General features: G+C 48.4%; 1 protein-coding gene across 4 annotated transcripts in view; it reads left to right on the plus strand.

The window, feature by feature from the left end:
• The first annotated feature begins 581 nt into the window (after positions 1-581).
• Positions 582-15118, plus strand: part of TRIO (trio Rho guanine nucleotide exchange factor) — a 371755-nt gene continuing 357218 nt past the window's right edge. For 3 of the 4 annotated variants that reach the window (XM_033178812.1, XM_033178814.1, XM_033178813.1), the window contains exon 1: positions 966-1122. In XM_033178812.1, coding sequence (XP_033034703.1) covers positions 966-1122 — 157 coding nt within the window. Of the gene's footprint in view, positions 1123-15118 lie in introns of all 4 variants that reach the window. The other variant, XM_033178811.1, reaches the window with a different exon arrangement.

The raw sequence follows: 15118 nt of genomic DNA on the forward strand, positions 1-15118 counted from the left end.
AGTATCGTGGCCTCCAGGACTGGAGTAGATAACCTGTTTTCAGGCCCTCTCTGTTCACTCAACAACTATTAAGAAGCCCCCTCCCCGAGCCAGGGCCGGCGCTGCGTCCACGAGGGAGGCACCCGCCCCGGCCCGCGTCGCCCCGGCCCGCGTCACCCCGCCCTGCGGGCTAGACGACTAAACGCCTCGGCGCTCAGGGGACAGCGCTCCGGTGCAGGAGCCAGAGCCCAAGTGGGGGGCGCAATGCCGGGCCTGGGAAGGTCCGCTCGGGCTCGTCAGAGCTTTCCCGCTCCTTTCAAGGCTTGCAGCTGCCTGGGTGAGGGAGACCGAACCAAACCCAACGTTCCCGCAGCCCTCCTGCCGGCCCTGCAGGCTCCCGGCAGCCCGACACGGCACCGCCCCTCCCGCCCCTCCCCCCAGGCTCCGCCCACCGCCGAGCCCACGCTCGGCCCCTGACGAGGTTCGCCGGAAATTCCCGAAGCCCCTCTTTTTTTTTCCTTCCTCTCCGTTCCCTGCTCTCCCTTTTCCTTTCACCCGGGTTCCCTCGGCCGTGATTTCCCCCTCCCCCTCCTTCCTTCCCCATTGAAATCAAGATGGAGGCTCGCGGCAGTCGCCGGCGCCCGTGATCCCGGAGCTTTCGCCGGCCACGGGCCCCCGCCCTCGCGACTGCGCGTCCGGGCGGCGCGCACTGCTGCCAGCGCTCCGGCCGGCGCCCCGGAGGCCGTGGCTCCGCGCCCCCGCCCCTCGGCCAGCTCTCGGCTCCCGGGCGGAGTCCTCGTCTATGTGGGCGCGCTCCTTGGGCCGAGCCGCTGCCGCCGCCCCCCGCCGCCCCGGGGCTCTGCGTCCGCGCGCCGGGCGCGGGCAGCTGGGTGCTCGGCGCCGCCAGGCCCGGCGCAGAGCGGGCGGCACGCGGCGCTAGGGGCGCGGGGCCCGAGGCGGGCGCGGCCGCGGGCGCCGCCGCAGCCATGAGCGGCAGCAGCGGCGGCGCCGCCGCCCCCGCCGCGTCCTCCGGTCCCGCCGCGGCGGCCAGCGCGGCTGGCTCGGGCTGCGGGGGCGGTGCCGGCGAGGGGGCCGAGGAGGCGGCCAAGGACCTGGCCGACATCGCGGCCTTCTTCCGATCCGGTGAGTGCAACAGCGGCGGGCCAGCCAAGCGGCTCTGCCCCAAGCGTTCGGCCGACCCATCGCGGAGCTGCAGAGCTCCGGCCACCACGCGCCGGTGCCCACCCGTCCGTCGGGGCCCGCACGCTCTCGCCTGGGGCCACTGCTTCCACGCGCCGGGACTGCCCGCCCCACATCCGCGTGTCCCGCTGCCCGCGTAGCCCGGCGCGCGCCAGCTTGGCCCGAACGCCACCACTTAGCCTTCCCTGCACCCGCCCCTCGTTCTAGGGCAGAATCCCCCGGTCTCCCGCTCCCGGCAGCCGCGGCTTCGCGGGCTGGGGCGCCGGCTCTTTGTCTCTTTCGCTGGAGGACCGAGGAGGCGGCGGCGGAGATGGCGTGGGCGGAGGCTCTTACCCCGGAGACCGAGCGGACTGAGCCGGGGCCGGTCCAGGACGGGAAATTGGTCTCTGATCTGTGCCTGTTTGTGCCTGATTTGTACGTGGACCCTCCTCGATCCCTTTAGCAGCCGGGTTTCTTTGGCCCGCTAGCCTGTCATCTCCCCAGCCTCGGTCTACACTTCTGTGAAACGGGGCAGTCACGGCATTCACTGCCCAGGGAATAGGGACGGTGGCCGAGCTGAAGCCGGGAGGCGCGGTGAGCCATTGTCTCCGGGGACGACCCGGGAGGGTCGGCTGGGAACGTGGCCCCGGGGGGGCGGTGCGGGACTGAGGCTCGCGGGGCACTGCGTGGGTGGCGTGGAGGTGGAGGCAGTGCCAGGTGGCCCCGAGTCCACCCCGGCGTGGAGGAGGTGGCCTCGGGAGAGGCGCGGTGGCGACCGGTCCGTGGGAGGGGCGCCGGGTTTGCTGCGCAGGGGGCGTGACAGGGCGTCCCCGGTACCCCAGCGGCGGCGCCTCCTCCCGCCCCGGCCCAGATCCCGCGCGAGCCGGGCCCGCGTCCCCGTGTCCCGCGTCCCCGCGCCCAGTCCCGTCTGCTCGCTCGTCGGCTGAGCAGCAGCAGCAGGAGGAGGAGGAGGCGGCGGCGGCCTCGGGGCCCGCAGCCCAGAGCGCTATCCTTAGCGGGCCGGGTGCGGGGCAGGGAGGATGCAGACTCTGCGCTGGAGAGCGGAGGAGGGCGGGCCAGGTCGGGGCCTGGAGAGGCGGGCGGGGGTGCTGGTGGCGGCCCCGGGGAGGACGGCAGGGCTGGGGACACCGACGGGCCGGGGGAGCGGCCCTGCACTGGGGGACGCGCGGGAGGTCGGCGGCTCACGCTTTTCCGTGGCCTCTTTGAAAATCACCTCCCTAGATTCGGTGAGATCAGTTCCACAATCCGGGTCACAAGGAGCAATTGCAGCGGGAGGGCGATGGTGAGAGTGAGAAGTTAGCAGTGCTGATAGATACCTGGTTTAGTACTGTTTTCCCTTGGTTGTCTTGATCTTTGCTAGGCGGGGTTATTTTTGATTCATTTTAGCAGATTGGTTGTGGCTAGGAGTGACACAGCCGACTGTCCAGTGTTAGCTTGGGGTTAATCTACTCCCAGTGCTCACTCTCCTTGTGAGGTCCCTGCAGAAAGCAAAGGTTAGGAAAACATGAGCTCCTTCTAAAGAAAGCCACCCCCCCCCCCTTTTTTTTTGTTTTTTGGTGCGACTGGCCAGGTAGAGCAGCCCCGTCTTACCTTTTAATAGCAGAACTGGGACGTATTCCATTCATGCCCTGAAGCTAAAGTCTAGCCTGTCTTCTTTTTCTCTCTACCACCTGTCACAGAATAATAGATTCTGTGCAGAATTCAGCTCCTCTACAGCTGTTAGAAAGGCTCTTCTGCGTTGGAGATGGATTTTTTGGTGCTTGTGAGACCAGGCTTTTTTACATCTCTATTATGCATAGTAGAAAAATCACTTCTGCTGCTGCTAAGAGCCCTCCCTAAAAGACACGGAAGACTTGCTGCCTGTCGGCGTGGCTCTCTCCAGGAGTTGTCGTCTGCTCTTGGCTTTGCTTAGGCCTGTGCTGACCCCGCCGCTGGGGCTCCTGTTCATGTTCCGTTTGGGTCAGAACCAGGTAATGTTGCTCACTGGCTTGTTCCTTTCTTCCGCCCTCCGAAATGACAAACTTAACTTTTAGTTGTTTCACTTAGAACCAGGAGCCAGGGCAGAACTTCAGTAGGTATCATCAGATGCAGCGTCCCATTCCGGGGATAGCCTGGAACGCCGTTTTAAAGGTGAAATCTCCTTTGGGCAGCTCTGAGTCCCTGACCTAGATCTTGGCTCTAGCATCTAGGCCAACGATGTCTAGCAGGGGTCAGAGAGGGGCCATTCTGTTGGATGAGTGGGTGTGGGAGTGGAGTTTGAACGGTCAGAGCTGACCAGGCAAGGAAGCTGAGAAGAATGCAGTCAAATCCATCAGAAATCTGGGTTTCTTTTCTAAGACGCAGAAATATGGGAAAATAGGTTCTCATTGACTGGGGAGGACAGATCAGGGTGTGTTTTTGAGCCTGGTACTGAAAGTGCCAACCTGACTTAGACAAAGGCTTTCCATTGGTTGCCTTTCCATTCTCAGCCCTGAAACTGTTTGCGTGGCTGCCTGATTTTCTTTCTTTTTTTAAATTCCTTCTTGTTGCCCGCATTCGACTTTGTCTTTGTAGCCACAGATTGAAAACTAATACCAGTGGTTGGATGAAGAAAGAGAAGACTTTAATAGAACTTTTAAACAATTAAGGGAAGTTCAGAAATAGAGTGAATAGTCCTGTGATTTCTCTATTACTGCAAATGCTCACATAGAGGTGCTGTCACCTGGCAGGGTTTGGAGCTGGGCTCAGGGAACAGGACTGCTGCCCTGGAGAGGGGTCCAGGAGATGACCTTGGGGCTGTTCCCCTTTGCCTGTGGACTCTGGCTTTCTCTGAGCCCTCAGTGCCTAATCCTTGTTCTCCGCTTTTCTTTGGGTAGTTCAGGGCTCCAGAGCCCTGGTGCCCTTCTCCTCTGCTGAGCATCCACCCAGGGTCACCTCACCCAAGGTCTCATTTCTTATGCTGTCATTCCGTTCTCTGCTCGGGACCTTGGCACGCCCTATTCGTTTTGACCATCCTGATCACCTATTTATAGACCTGGCATGAAGCAGGCAGGCCAATTAGTGTTCAAGTGGATTGAGTTGTAATAATGTGAGTCAGGTCCTGGTGCTTAGGTGTTAAAGAGCAGTAAGAGATTTTCTGCAGGTGTTAGTGAATTTTGAACTTCTCTTTTCTCCTTTGCACAGAGCTCAGCACAGTAAAACCAATTTCAATGCAAAAGCAAAAAAAAAAAAAAAAACACCACAAAAATGAGCTAGTCTTGTTTTAATTTTATTTTTACAGATGAGGACTCAGCCTTAGGGAGGTTTCATGACTTGTCCCCCAGACTGGAACTTGGGTAGAGACAGAGGCAGGGCCCTGGTCCCTGGTGCTGTTTCCTGGTCGCCTCTCGTAGCCAGGACGTTGCTTACATTAGTTCTCAACCCCACTGGGACCAATCATTTTTATTGCCAATCTATTTTGGGGCTCTGTTCTCGTGGCAATAAATCATTCTTTCAGAGCTCCCTATTTAACCTTGCGAGAGAGTGTGTGTGTGGTGGGGGTGCTTACATAAATGCATTATTTTTAACCTGCCTGGCACTCTTTAGGTTGGCGTTAAATGAATATCTGGAGAATAAAGGTTTGTGGTTATTCTGAAGCATCACATCCTGTCGTGCTTGGTTTCTTTCATTATTAAACCTTATTCTGGACTCCTGCAGCCCCGCTCCTTCCAGGGAACCTGTGAAGAAAATCAAGTCTGTTAGTGAGGGAGAAGCACACATACCTGTATATGTTTTGATATGATGGTTTCCTCAAGGTGTATGGAGGGAAGCTTTTCTTTATATTTATGCCTTTAACACCGCTGAGGTAGTTGGCCCGGGGCGGGCTGTGCTACTTCTGTTGGTATTCAGAAGCCTGGCAGCTTTGGTGGTTGTGAGCACCGATAATGATTGTATTACAAAGTGGGTCCTTGTTACCCTCAATATTTTGAAAACGGAAACTGAAGGAAATGTAATTTGATAGTGAATGTTAGTTTCTTCTTTTTAGGTGGCACAGTCAGTTTTAGAGGAAAGCAAGGAGATTTCTAAAATTCCTATAAGTGACTTTCGAGAAATCAAAGAAGTGCAGTAAAGTCATTATTGAAAGAAGTTTTCATTGAGACTTTGTAAACGGACGTATTGATGTGGGGTATTGTATTTTTTCCCTTCGCAATTTAACTATTTAAGATTCAAATGAAAATTTAAAGAAGCCATTTCCACCATTTAAACGATTAACCAAGATTTAAATGAAGTCGGTGGTGGTGTTCAAAACGCAGCATGTGGTTTAAATATGTTTCCTAAATGTATGCTGAAAATAGGTAATTTCAGTGGTCTTTTTTGACCTTTTAAATGTTATGATAAATTCGAGATTCTTTCTGAACTGTGAGTGAAAGATGTGTTTGAAGCTGTCATAATCTAAGTCAGCTGTATTCAATATTTACTTTAAGTTTATTTACTTGACTATTGAGAAAATAAAATTGTATCTCATATCCTTGGCAGAATTTCAGAGAAAAGTCTAATTCTTAATCAATAGCCACACTTTACTGCCTGGTAAACTCACTGATGTTGATAGGGATGAGCCATGTTTTACTACAAAAAGCAGTGATAACACCCCACCCCCCATTCCTCCTAAATTCTATAATGAATTGGCTTTTATTTCCTTAAGTGCATTGTCTTGACAAAATTTTAAAAAACTGACAGGAAATAGTATCAACTCCCTGGATAGTGAAGACTTGGATTTGCGGGAGAATCCCAGTGTATTCTGGTGGAAAGTGGGTGCTCTGACCTCGTCCTCCCATTTCTTCCAAGTACTCAGCTGAGTCGACTTGGTCAAACTGACAAGGGTGATGGTGTGGTTGGCCTGGTGGATGGAGATGCTGTGTTTTGAATCTTCTCAGCCTCATTTTAATTGATGGGCTGCAGGGACCAGGCTGGGTCTTCAGCTGGAGCAAGGGGTAAGCGGGTTAGATGTGCAGCCACAGGGTTCTCTTCATCCTTTTCTAGTTCAGCTTATGTGCTGTTCAGTGGGCCACTGGGAGAGGGAATGAACAGGGAGACTTCCCAGTGACCCTTGCACTTAGGAATTCTGGCTGCTGTTACTCAGCGGGAGCTGTTCTGGGAATTCCTATTGCTGTGCCTCTGAACTGAGGGGAAGGGAGCACAGAGGAGTGGGCAGAGGCCTGCGGGGCCCTGCGTGTGCTGCTGGCTTCCTGCTGGACCCCTGGTCTCCTCCCCCTGTGCCCACAGAACAGGACTTTGCTCTCACTGCCAAGGTGCCCAGCTCCCTGCCAGTTTGTAAATCTCAAAGGGAGATACCTGGCTAGACTCTACAGTGGGGACTCCCAGCTTTTTGATGTTACTGAGCCTTTTGTGCAGACAGTCTTGCTTATGGGGAATCTTGCTCTCACGTTTAATGGTTAACAAGTGCATAAACACACATTTTCACTTCTCATTCATTCATGGAAACACTTGATTTGCTTACTGAATAGTTGTGTTGTTACCTTAATTTCCTCTTTTCTGTCCCCTCTCCACATAAGGAAGCCCCTTGAAACCCAAATTACTAACCACCTGCTCCCTGGGAAAGGTTGTATGTGGGGAGAGAGAGCAAGCCAGAGTGAGGCTACGAGCCGGGGGGCGGAGGGCATTGACCTCTGAGATTTCTCCCTGTGCCATTTGATGGCAGAGGCGCTGTGGAAATGTAAAACCTCATTTTGGTGATGAACATACCTGAGTTTTAGATTACTGACTCTTTAATTAGCCACATGTCTACTCTTGTCTGGTGGAGGAGGATTGCAAAGTAGTCTAGAGCTGGTGTTTTGGAGGCATCTTCCTATTTGGGCTTTGTCATAAATGAATGCATTTTAGCAGTTACACTGACAGAGAAAGCTTTCATGAAAACTTAGTGAACCCAAAGACTGGATTCCGGGTCTAGGGTACTTTGGCTTTCCAGCGTCCACGTGAGTTGATCAGGCTTGTTTTCTTACAGTCTGTAGCCCTGCTATGGACAGGGATGGATTGCAGGAGGTTTCTCTTGGGGAGGGGTTTCAGTGAGCGGCAGCATATTTGTCCTTGCCACTCTGTGGGCCCCCTTTCCTGAAAGGAGGGAGAGTTAGTGCTGCTCTATTACTGCCTCGCTGCGGGGAACGCCAAGGGTCCCATTGCTGTCTGTCTGTTGTTGTTAGCATTGAAACTGTGTAGGTGTGGATAGATCAGAGACTATAGTACAGCTATTCCATTAATGTTGAGTGAAAGAAGACAGTCTCAAAATGCTGCATGCTGTATGAGTTTGTTTATATGACATTGGCAAGAAGATAGAACCGTAGTAACAGAAGCAGATGGTCATTGATTGCCAGGAGTTGGGGGGGTGGAGGAGTATGGCTACAAGGAGGCAGGAGGCAGGTGAAGGATGGGGAACTGATTTGTATTCTGGTTGTGGCGGCTGCATATGTTAAAATTCACAGACCTTTACATACACACACACACACACACACACACAGTTTAACTGCATGTTATTTTAAAATGTGACATTAAAAAAAGACTAATAATAAACTGGGAGAAAATCTATTAAATCAAAGGATTATGTATATGTAGTTAATAAAGGGCTCCCTGAAATCAAGTAAGACAAGACAATCTAGAAAGAAAATAGGCAAACAATTAAAAGAAGTATGAATGGCCAAAAAATACATATTCAGCCTCACTAGTATTCGAGGAAATGCAGATAGAACCAGTGATACCAACAAAAGCCAAAGCTCATATAAGTAATTATTCTCTAAGTAAACTTGAACAAAATTGAGTTAACTTGGAGAGATTTTATATTGATTTGAAAGATAGTAATACTTGCTTTCATACTTTGCTATGTAGGACCTAGCTTCTTAAAATTGCCAGGGGTAGTCTAGGGTAACGTTGAAAATAGATAGGGGGAAATAAAGATTCGTTCCTGGGATTCTGTAATACGTGTTAACTTGGAAATCCATCTGGTGTATACGTCAAATTTGCTGACTTAAAAGACAACAATCTTTAGCTATGGACAGTTACCATTTTTGCTGCTTCAAAATTTCCCACTCCTGTGATATGTGCTGCTGTCCAGATCGAAGACGACAAGTGGCCCATGCAGGATGATCTTCAGCACCTCACAGTTCCTGGTGCGAAAGAAGCAGCTTCATCTGGAGGGCTTCGTTCCTACATGAGTATCTATAGGAGGTCATTTGCCCTTTGTTCTTAGGCATTCTGGTATATAATTGACAGCTACCTATTTCACAGTATTGACAATTAATAAATGAATTTGTGAAGTGTTAGCCCCACCTACTTTTAAGACTCATAACCATAAAATAAAGCTATGCGTGAACTTGAGAAAAACACAATTCAAATTTAAACGTATAATCCTAAAATGTTTTTAGGTGGGGTTTGTTGGTGCCTGGTTTTTCATACTGTGTGTGTGTGTGTATGTATGTATGTATATCTCTTGGAAAGTCATAAAATGCCCCACTTTGGAATTCTGTGGAATAGGTGATTTCAGTGCAAGAATGAATGAATATATTGGAGACTAATACTTGAAATCTGTTTTCAAAGAACTCATGTTTCCTAGTATATATGAAAGGACATGTATAAATGACATGAATGCTCAGGCAAAATGTTTATTTAGATTGTCATTTGAAAATGATGCATATGAGAAGTCATTAAGATGTTGGTCAAAACAGTGTGTGTATAAATTGATCCCCATTGTTTATTCATGTTGCTCTACTTCCTCTGACATTGACCCATCCACTTTTTCAAGTTCACAATGATTCTTTATTGCTGCTGCCATTGAAGGACGCCACTGATACCTGTGAGAGGGCACTCTTTGGCATTTGCATTCTGGAAGTTTTGCATTTTCTTATTTGTGTTTACTTTTTTTTTTTTTTTGAGACGGAGTCTCACTCTGTTGCCCAGGATGGAGTGCAGTGGCACGATCTCGGCTCACTGCAAGCTCCACCTCCTGGGTTCACGCCGTTCTCCTGCCTCAGCCTCCCAAGTAGCCGTGACTGCAGGCGCCTACCACCACATTCGGCTGATTTTTTGTATTTTTAGTAGAGATGGGGTTTCACCATGTTAGCCAAGATAGTCTACATCACCTGACCTTGTGATCCGCCCACCTCGGCCTCCCAAAGTGCAGGGATTACAGGCTTGAGCCACCGCTCGCCCGGCCATTGTGTTTACTTTTTTAGTTCATCCTTGTTCTGCATGACAGATACGCCAGGGCCTGCAGGAATAGCATAAAACATTCTGTTGTTTTTTGGATAACTGTATTAGTTTAAATTTTAAGTGATAAGGACCGAAAACTACAATTTCTCTATTTTTTATCCTGAAGCTACCACACAGATATTGAAAAACAATGCTTTGACTGGAGTGTTACAAATATTTCCACCTAACTAGCTTTACACAATAAAATCTCTAAAGTGTAAATTGCCCAATATTTTGACATCTAAATAACTGGAAAAAAATCCCTCATTAGTCTAATAGTAAACAAATAGATTTCTCATTTGTAGGTAGCTTTTTAAAAAATTTAAATTCATGATTATGAGAAATTCTTCCTAGCATTCACTGCCCTGAATTTTCAGTACCAGAGTGATGAAAGCTGGCATGCAAGGGAGCATTCCTAGCTCAAAAAAAAAAAAAAAAACAAAACACACAAAAAAAACAAACCCAGATTGCACAGGGGCAGGATGTATTTCACAGTTTTTTTGGTGTGTTTTTTTTGAGATGGAGTCTCCCTCTGTCGCCCAGGCTGGAGTGCAATGGTGCAGTCTTGGCTCACTGCAACCTCTACCTCCTGGGTTCAGGCAGTTCTCTGCCTCAGCCTCCCGAGTAGCTGGGATTACAGGCGCCCGCCACCATGCCCAGCTAAGTTTTTTTGTATTTTTAGTAGAGATGGGATTTCACCATCTTGGCCAGGCTAGTCTTGAATTCCTGACCTTGTGATCCACCCGTCTCCAGGTTCCCAAAGTGCTGGAATTACAGGAGTGAGCCACTGCGCCCGGCTGTATTTCACGCTTTTTAAGAGTCACTTCACCTCCATTTACATTTTGTTGCACTTATCCTAATATGCCTTGGGTCCAGGAACCTGGAGAATGGGCACTAATTTGTTGGTTTCAGGCTGTACTTTTTACGCACGTGCCAATTCAGATCAGCGCATCCTGATGGGTTGCCCATAGGAGAGCCGCTCTTCATGGCAGGGGCTTCACTGTAGAGTCATTTAGTGCCAGAATTTTGTTAGTTGGTCGGTATACATATTACTTTTCCAATATTTAATTGCAGAATTTGCAGGATTCATTGTTAGGCCTTTCTCTCATACCTCATGGCATTGTTTATTAGGTCCAGCTTCAGCTCTGCTGGAGGCTGAATTCTCATAAGGTTCAGCCTGTTTGTGAGATGGAACTGTCCACTGAACCAAAGAGCTGGACACCTTTGAAAGCCTTGCAAGGTTGAGGTGAAATCACATAGATTTTTGGTGATAACCTGCACAGTGGACATGGAGCCTTTGGAAAGTAGGATGGCAGCCTCACAACAGCCTGCCACTGGCCATGCTTGCCACACTCTTGCTATCCTCTAAATTTTTAACAGCAGCTGCCAGGGAGCAGCATGAGAGGCCAGGACCCCTGTCACCGGGGATGAGATAGCACCTTTGGAATTGTGTTCCATAGGAAAGTAAAATAAGCGCATCTGCAAAGTAGTAACCTGCTTGTGATATCATAGGATGAGATTTAAGATACTGTGTTTATTTCCTTTTCTCCCAAAGCTGTCGGTGCCATCCTGTCCTCTAAGAAACCCTGGTAAAATCTTCCTCTTCACTGTTATCTCTGTACTGCCACCACTGGGCTTACCACCTGAGGGCCTGTACTTTGCCAGGCACTGTGCAGAGTGTTTTATGTACTTTTCCTTGTATAGATGCAGCTCCCCCTCCTTCAGCAGGTGAATGCCGTACCTGGGTTGTGGATGAGGATGTCTGCTTCTGGTAGGGCAAGTGACCTGCCTGCCCCATTTGACTCTGTTTGTGAGGGCTTGAGTTGGAATTTAAGCCCAGGGCTGGCAGATTACAAAGCCCCCTCCATGCCCCTTCCCTCTCTAATGGAGGGAGAGAGTAGATGTGACCCCTACTCTATACAGCATCCCACAGCCTCCTGGATTTTCATTTTAAAATCCTGAAAGTTGAATTTGTGTATACTCGTGTGTTGAGGATCAAAGCTATAATTTACAAGTCTCACACCAAATAAAAATTGAGTGAAAGATTCCAGGCTATAGCAAGTATTTTTCTCATGTTGGTTTGGGCCCTGTAATTTAGTTTCTGTGCCTTTCCTCTTCTCACCTAATTAAAACCAATGTTACCTTTTATATAAATAACCCTAGCAGTCCCAGCTTTCCAATGCAGGCATGTTGGCTCTGTTGAGTTTTACAGGCTCCCCCTGCTCACGGTCTGGGGAGAAATCCTGATTGAAATCTTGGCCCTCTGTTTTCTTGGCTGTCTGGACTTGGACTCAGGCGCTGGATAGGAAATCTCCGTGGCCGTTAACGTGGGGGTGGGGAGTACGGGAAGGGCGGGGAGAGGCTGGCCGGGGAGAGAGGTTTCTCAGCCCTTGTTGTGTGTGACACATTAGAACACTACTAGGGCTTCCTTTCTAACTTAGGGAAGGAACAGGGCCAGGGAGTGAGAGGGGCAGGAGGGCGCCACTGAGCTGTTTTTTGGGGTCGGTTTTATACAATGGGTGTGGTCACTCCTGGTTTTACTATATATAGCTGTTTCGTTGCAGCCACTCATTTTTTTGCTGTTATTCATCAAAATGTGCATGTAGATGATATTTAGTCAGGGGAAGCAGGGTCATTTCCTTCCCACTGTCTTAGGCACGTGTCCTAGGCCGTTCTGTGTGTGGGTTGTGTTCTGGTCAGCCACACCTCATGTGGTCCTCTCACAGTCAATGGCATGATTTTATGGGATGCCCGCTCAGGTTTATGCCCACATAAAACTTCTGAGCTGTTGTTTTCCAACATCATTTCCACACTGGGAATATGCTCTGTTTTTCCGTGTGACTCCACGTTTACTGTGGAGTTTTAATATTTCAGTCAGGATGATTGAAATGCTGGTCTCTTGAAGGTAGACATTGTATAATCAGAAGGTAGATTGCACTCTAAACATTTACAAGTCACTTCCTCCTAGTTTGCCCTAGGAGTTTCTCAAACTTTCAAGCTTTTACATTTTTATGTAATTCTTACCTTTAGAAGATTTCTAGAATTAAAAGGATTGGCCTTTAAGACCCTGGATTGCTTTTGACCTGCTGTTGTAGTATATCTTTTATTTTAAACTAGTAAAGGTGATACAAAGCTTAGGTCCGAATTAACTTAGTTGAATTGTGATTTTGCTGTTTATTTTTATTTTTATTTTTACTTTTTTGAGACAGAGTCTCCCTCTGTCGCCCAGGCTGGAGTGCAATGGCGCAGTCTTGGCTCACTGCAAGCTCCGCCTCCCGGGTTCACGCCATTCTCCTGCCTCAGCCTCCCGAGTAGCTGGGACTACAGGCGCCCGCCACCATGCCTGGCTTATTTTTTTGTATTTTTTGTAAAGACGGGATTTCACCGTATTAGCCAGGTTGGTCTTGATCTCCTGACCTTGTGATCCGCCTGCCTCGGCCTCCCAAAGTGCCGGGATTACAGGCGTGAGCCACCGCGCCTGGCCTTTGCTGTGTAGTTTTTGGTCATTTAGTTGGTCCATGTATTAATTGTGGATTGCATCCAAAGTTATTTCGGAGGGGGTAAACTTTACTTTGAGAAACCAGAGCTCGTCATGCTCAAAGAAACAAGAACAGCCTCAGATCGCAGTTGTAAGTATTTCACCACTTCTGCTTTGTGTTCCTCTGTCTCTCTTTCTGCATATAGATAATTTACATATTACCTTGTTTCTGAACCATTTGAGAGTAGGTTACAAATACGATGATGTCCCTTACCTCTAAATGGTTCAGTATGTATTTTCTAAGAGTGAGAACATGCTCTTACATAGTGATCATAATCAGGAAATTAGTTTTGATACAATATCAGGATCTAAATCACGAACACCTTTTTACCAATTGTCTCAGGATTGTCCTTTTTGGCAGTTAAAAAAAATTATGGTCCAGGACCTCATTCAGGACCATGTTACGTTTAGTTTGTTGTGTCTCTTCCGTTTCCTTGAATTCGGAGCATCTCCTCAGCCTGTCCGTCTTGTTACCCTGATAGTTTTGACAATTACAGGGTGGTTATTTTAAAGACTGCCCCAAGTTTGGGTTGCCTGATTCTCATGAGTAGATTCAGGCCGTGCATTTTTGGCAGAAAGGCTGCATCCTTTTTGGAGCATCGTGTCTGGGAACATGTGATACCCACTGTCCCACTGTGCTGATGTGCACGTTGATCACTTGGTTCAGGTGATGACTAGCAGGTCTCTCCACCTTATTTGTACCTTTGTCATTGGTTAGCATTTTGTGGGGAGTTAATTTAAGGCTGTTCCTCTCCTTCCTTTCATTTGCTAGTTGTAGCATCCATTGATGATCTTCGCCTGAATCAGTTGTTAATATGATGGTTGCGAAATGTTGACTTTTTTTCTAACTTTGTAATCCTTTTTTGTATTTAGTTGACTTTGTACTGCAAGGAAGAGCTTTTCTTCTCTTCCACTTATTTATTTATATAAGTATGGCCTCAGGAATTCCTGTTTTATGCGATGAGCTATAATCCTTTACTGTCATTTAGTTGGATGCTCTAATTACCTAAGATTTGGCTAATGGGAGCCCCTTCATCCTGGCTCTTTTACCTTTTGTGACCTGTCTCCATCATTTTTTGGAGCAGTTTCTTACTTTCTGGCACAATAAACTGTTCCAGGTGCACCTTGCACTTTCCTTGCCCCAGTGCTGGGATCAGCCATTTCTCCAAGGAGCTCTTGGAGAAATGGTTCATTTTAGTAGAGAATGGTATTTAGAAGCACGATCTAGGCACTAAGCGTGTTCATTGCTGCAGAGTTGTCATGCTTTTAGGGCCTCTCAGTAGACAGAGCTAAGAAGTGTATGCGCGTTTGTGTGTGTATGTACACATACACATAGACGTTAATTACACGTGCACACGTCCTCTCGGTAATAAAAACCATGTGCTTATACTCAGTGTCTCCAATTCCAGTACAGTACCGCAGAGTGCATTTTAGTCTTTCCTCTTCCATATTTGTAATTCCCTTCTCTGACAGTGAAAATCCTGGCTCCTTTTATCCTCTGTACCTTTACTTACTCGCTCAGTCCTCAATATGCAGAACCTAATTTCAGAATGCTAACCCATACCACGGTGATAAATGAACCTCCACCCCCAAGTTTAAACTGTTCAAATCAGCAGTTAGTGGTCAGCTTCTGTTCAGCTCAGTGCCTTGTCAGTTAGTCATCCAAACAAAACAGATGAAGTCATGCTCTGCAGTTCCCCAGGGGCATGTTTAAGAAAAGAGCTGCCAGACTCCATCAACAGCTTACTTTCTGGTGATGTCGAAGCACAAAATTGAAAAATCAGGAGTCGCCAGAAAAGAAGGGGAGATGAATTTTGTACAGTTTATAAAAAGGACACCTGTTGTGGGAAAAACAGTTTGTCATCTTCATCTCAAAGTACAAATTGCCAAAGAGAAGAAATAAAAAGGAAAGTGGTGAGCCAGTGAGAATGGGTGTGTAGAGGAGGATGGGTCAGGCGGACCTTTCTCAGGGATCCACTGCATTCTACAAGTAGGAGAAGAAGCTGAGTTCATGTGTTGGAGTAAGCTGTGAGTCATGACTTGAAAGACTGTTGCTTACTGCCCTTCATTGACTAAATATTTCTTCCCAGAAACCACCTGCAGTAAATTCAAGGCAGCTATGTTTCAGCCTCAGCGCGCGATTTCTGGGAACTGAGTTTATGTGCACTCAGTCCCAGAAATCATGGA

This window comes from Trachypithecus francoisi, unplaced genomic scaffold, assembly GCF_009764315.1.
Source record: "Trachypithecus francoisi isolate TF-2019V2 unplaced genomic scaffold, Tfra_2.0 Lachesis_group2, whole genome shotgun sequence".
Taxonomy (NCBI): Eukaryota; Metazoa; Chordata; class Mammalia; order Primates; family Cercopithecidae; genus Trachypithecus; species Trachypithecus francoisi.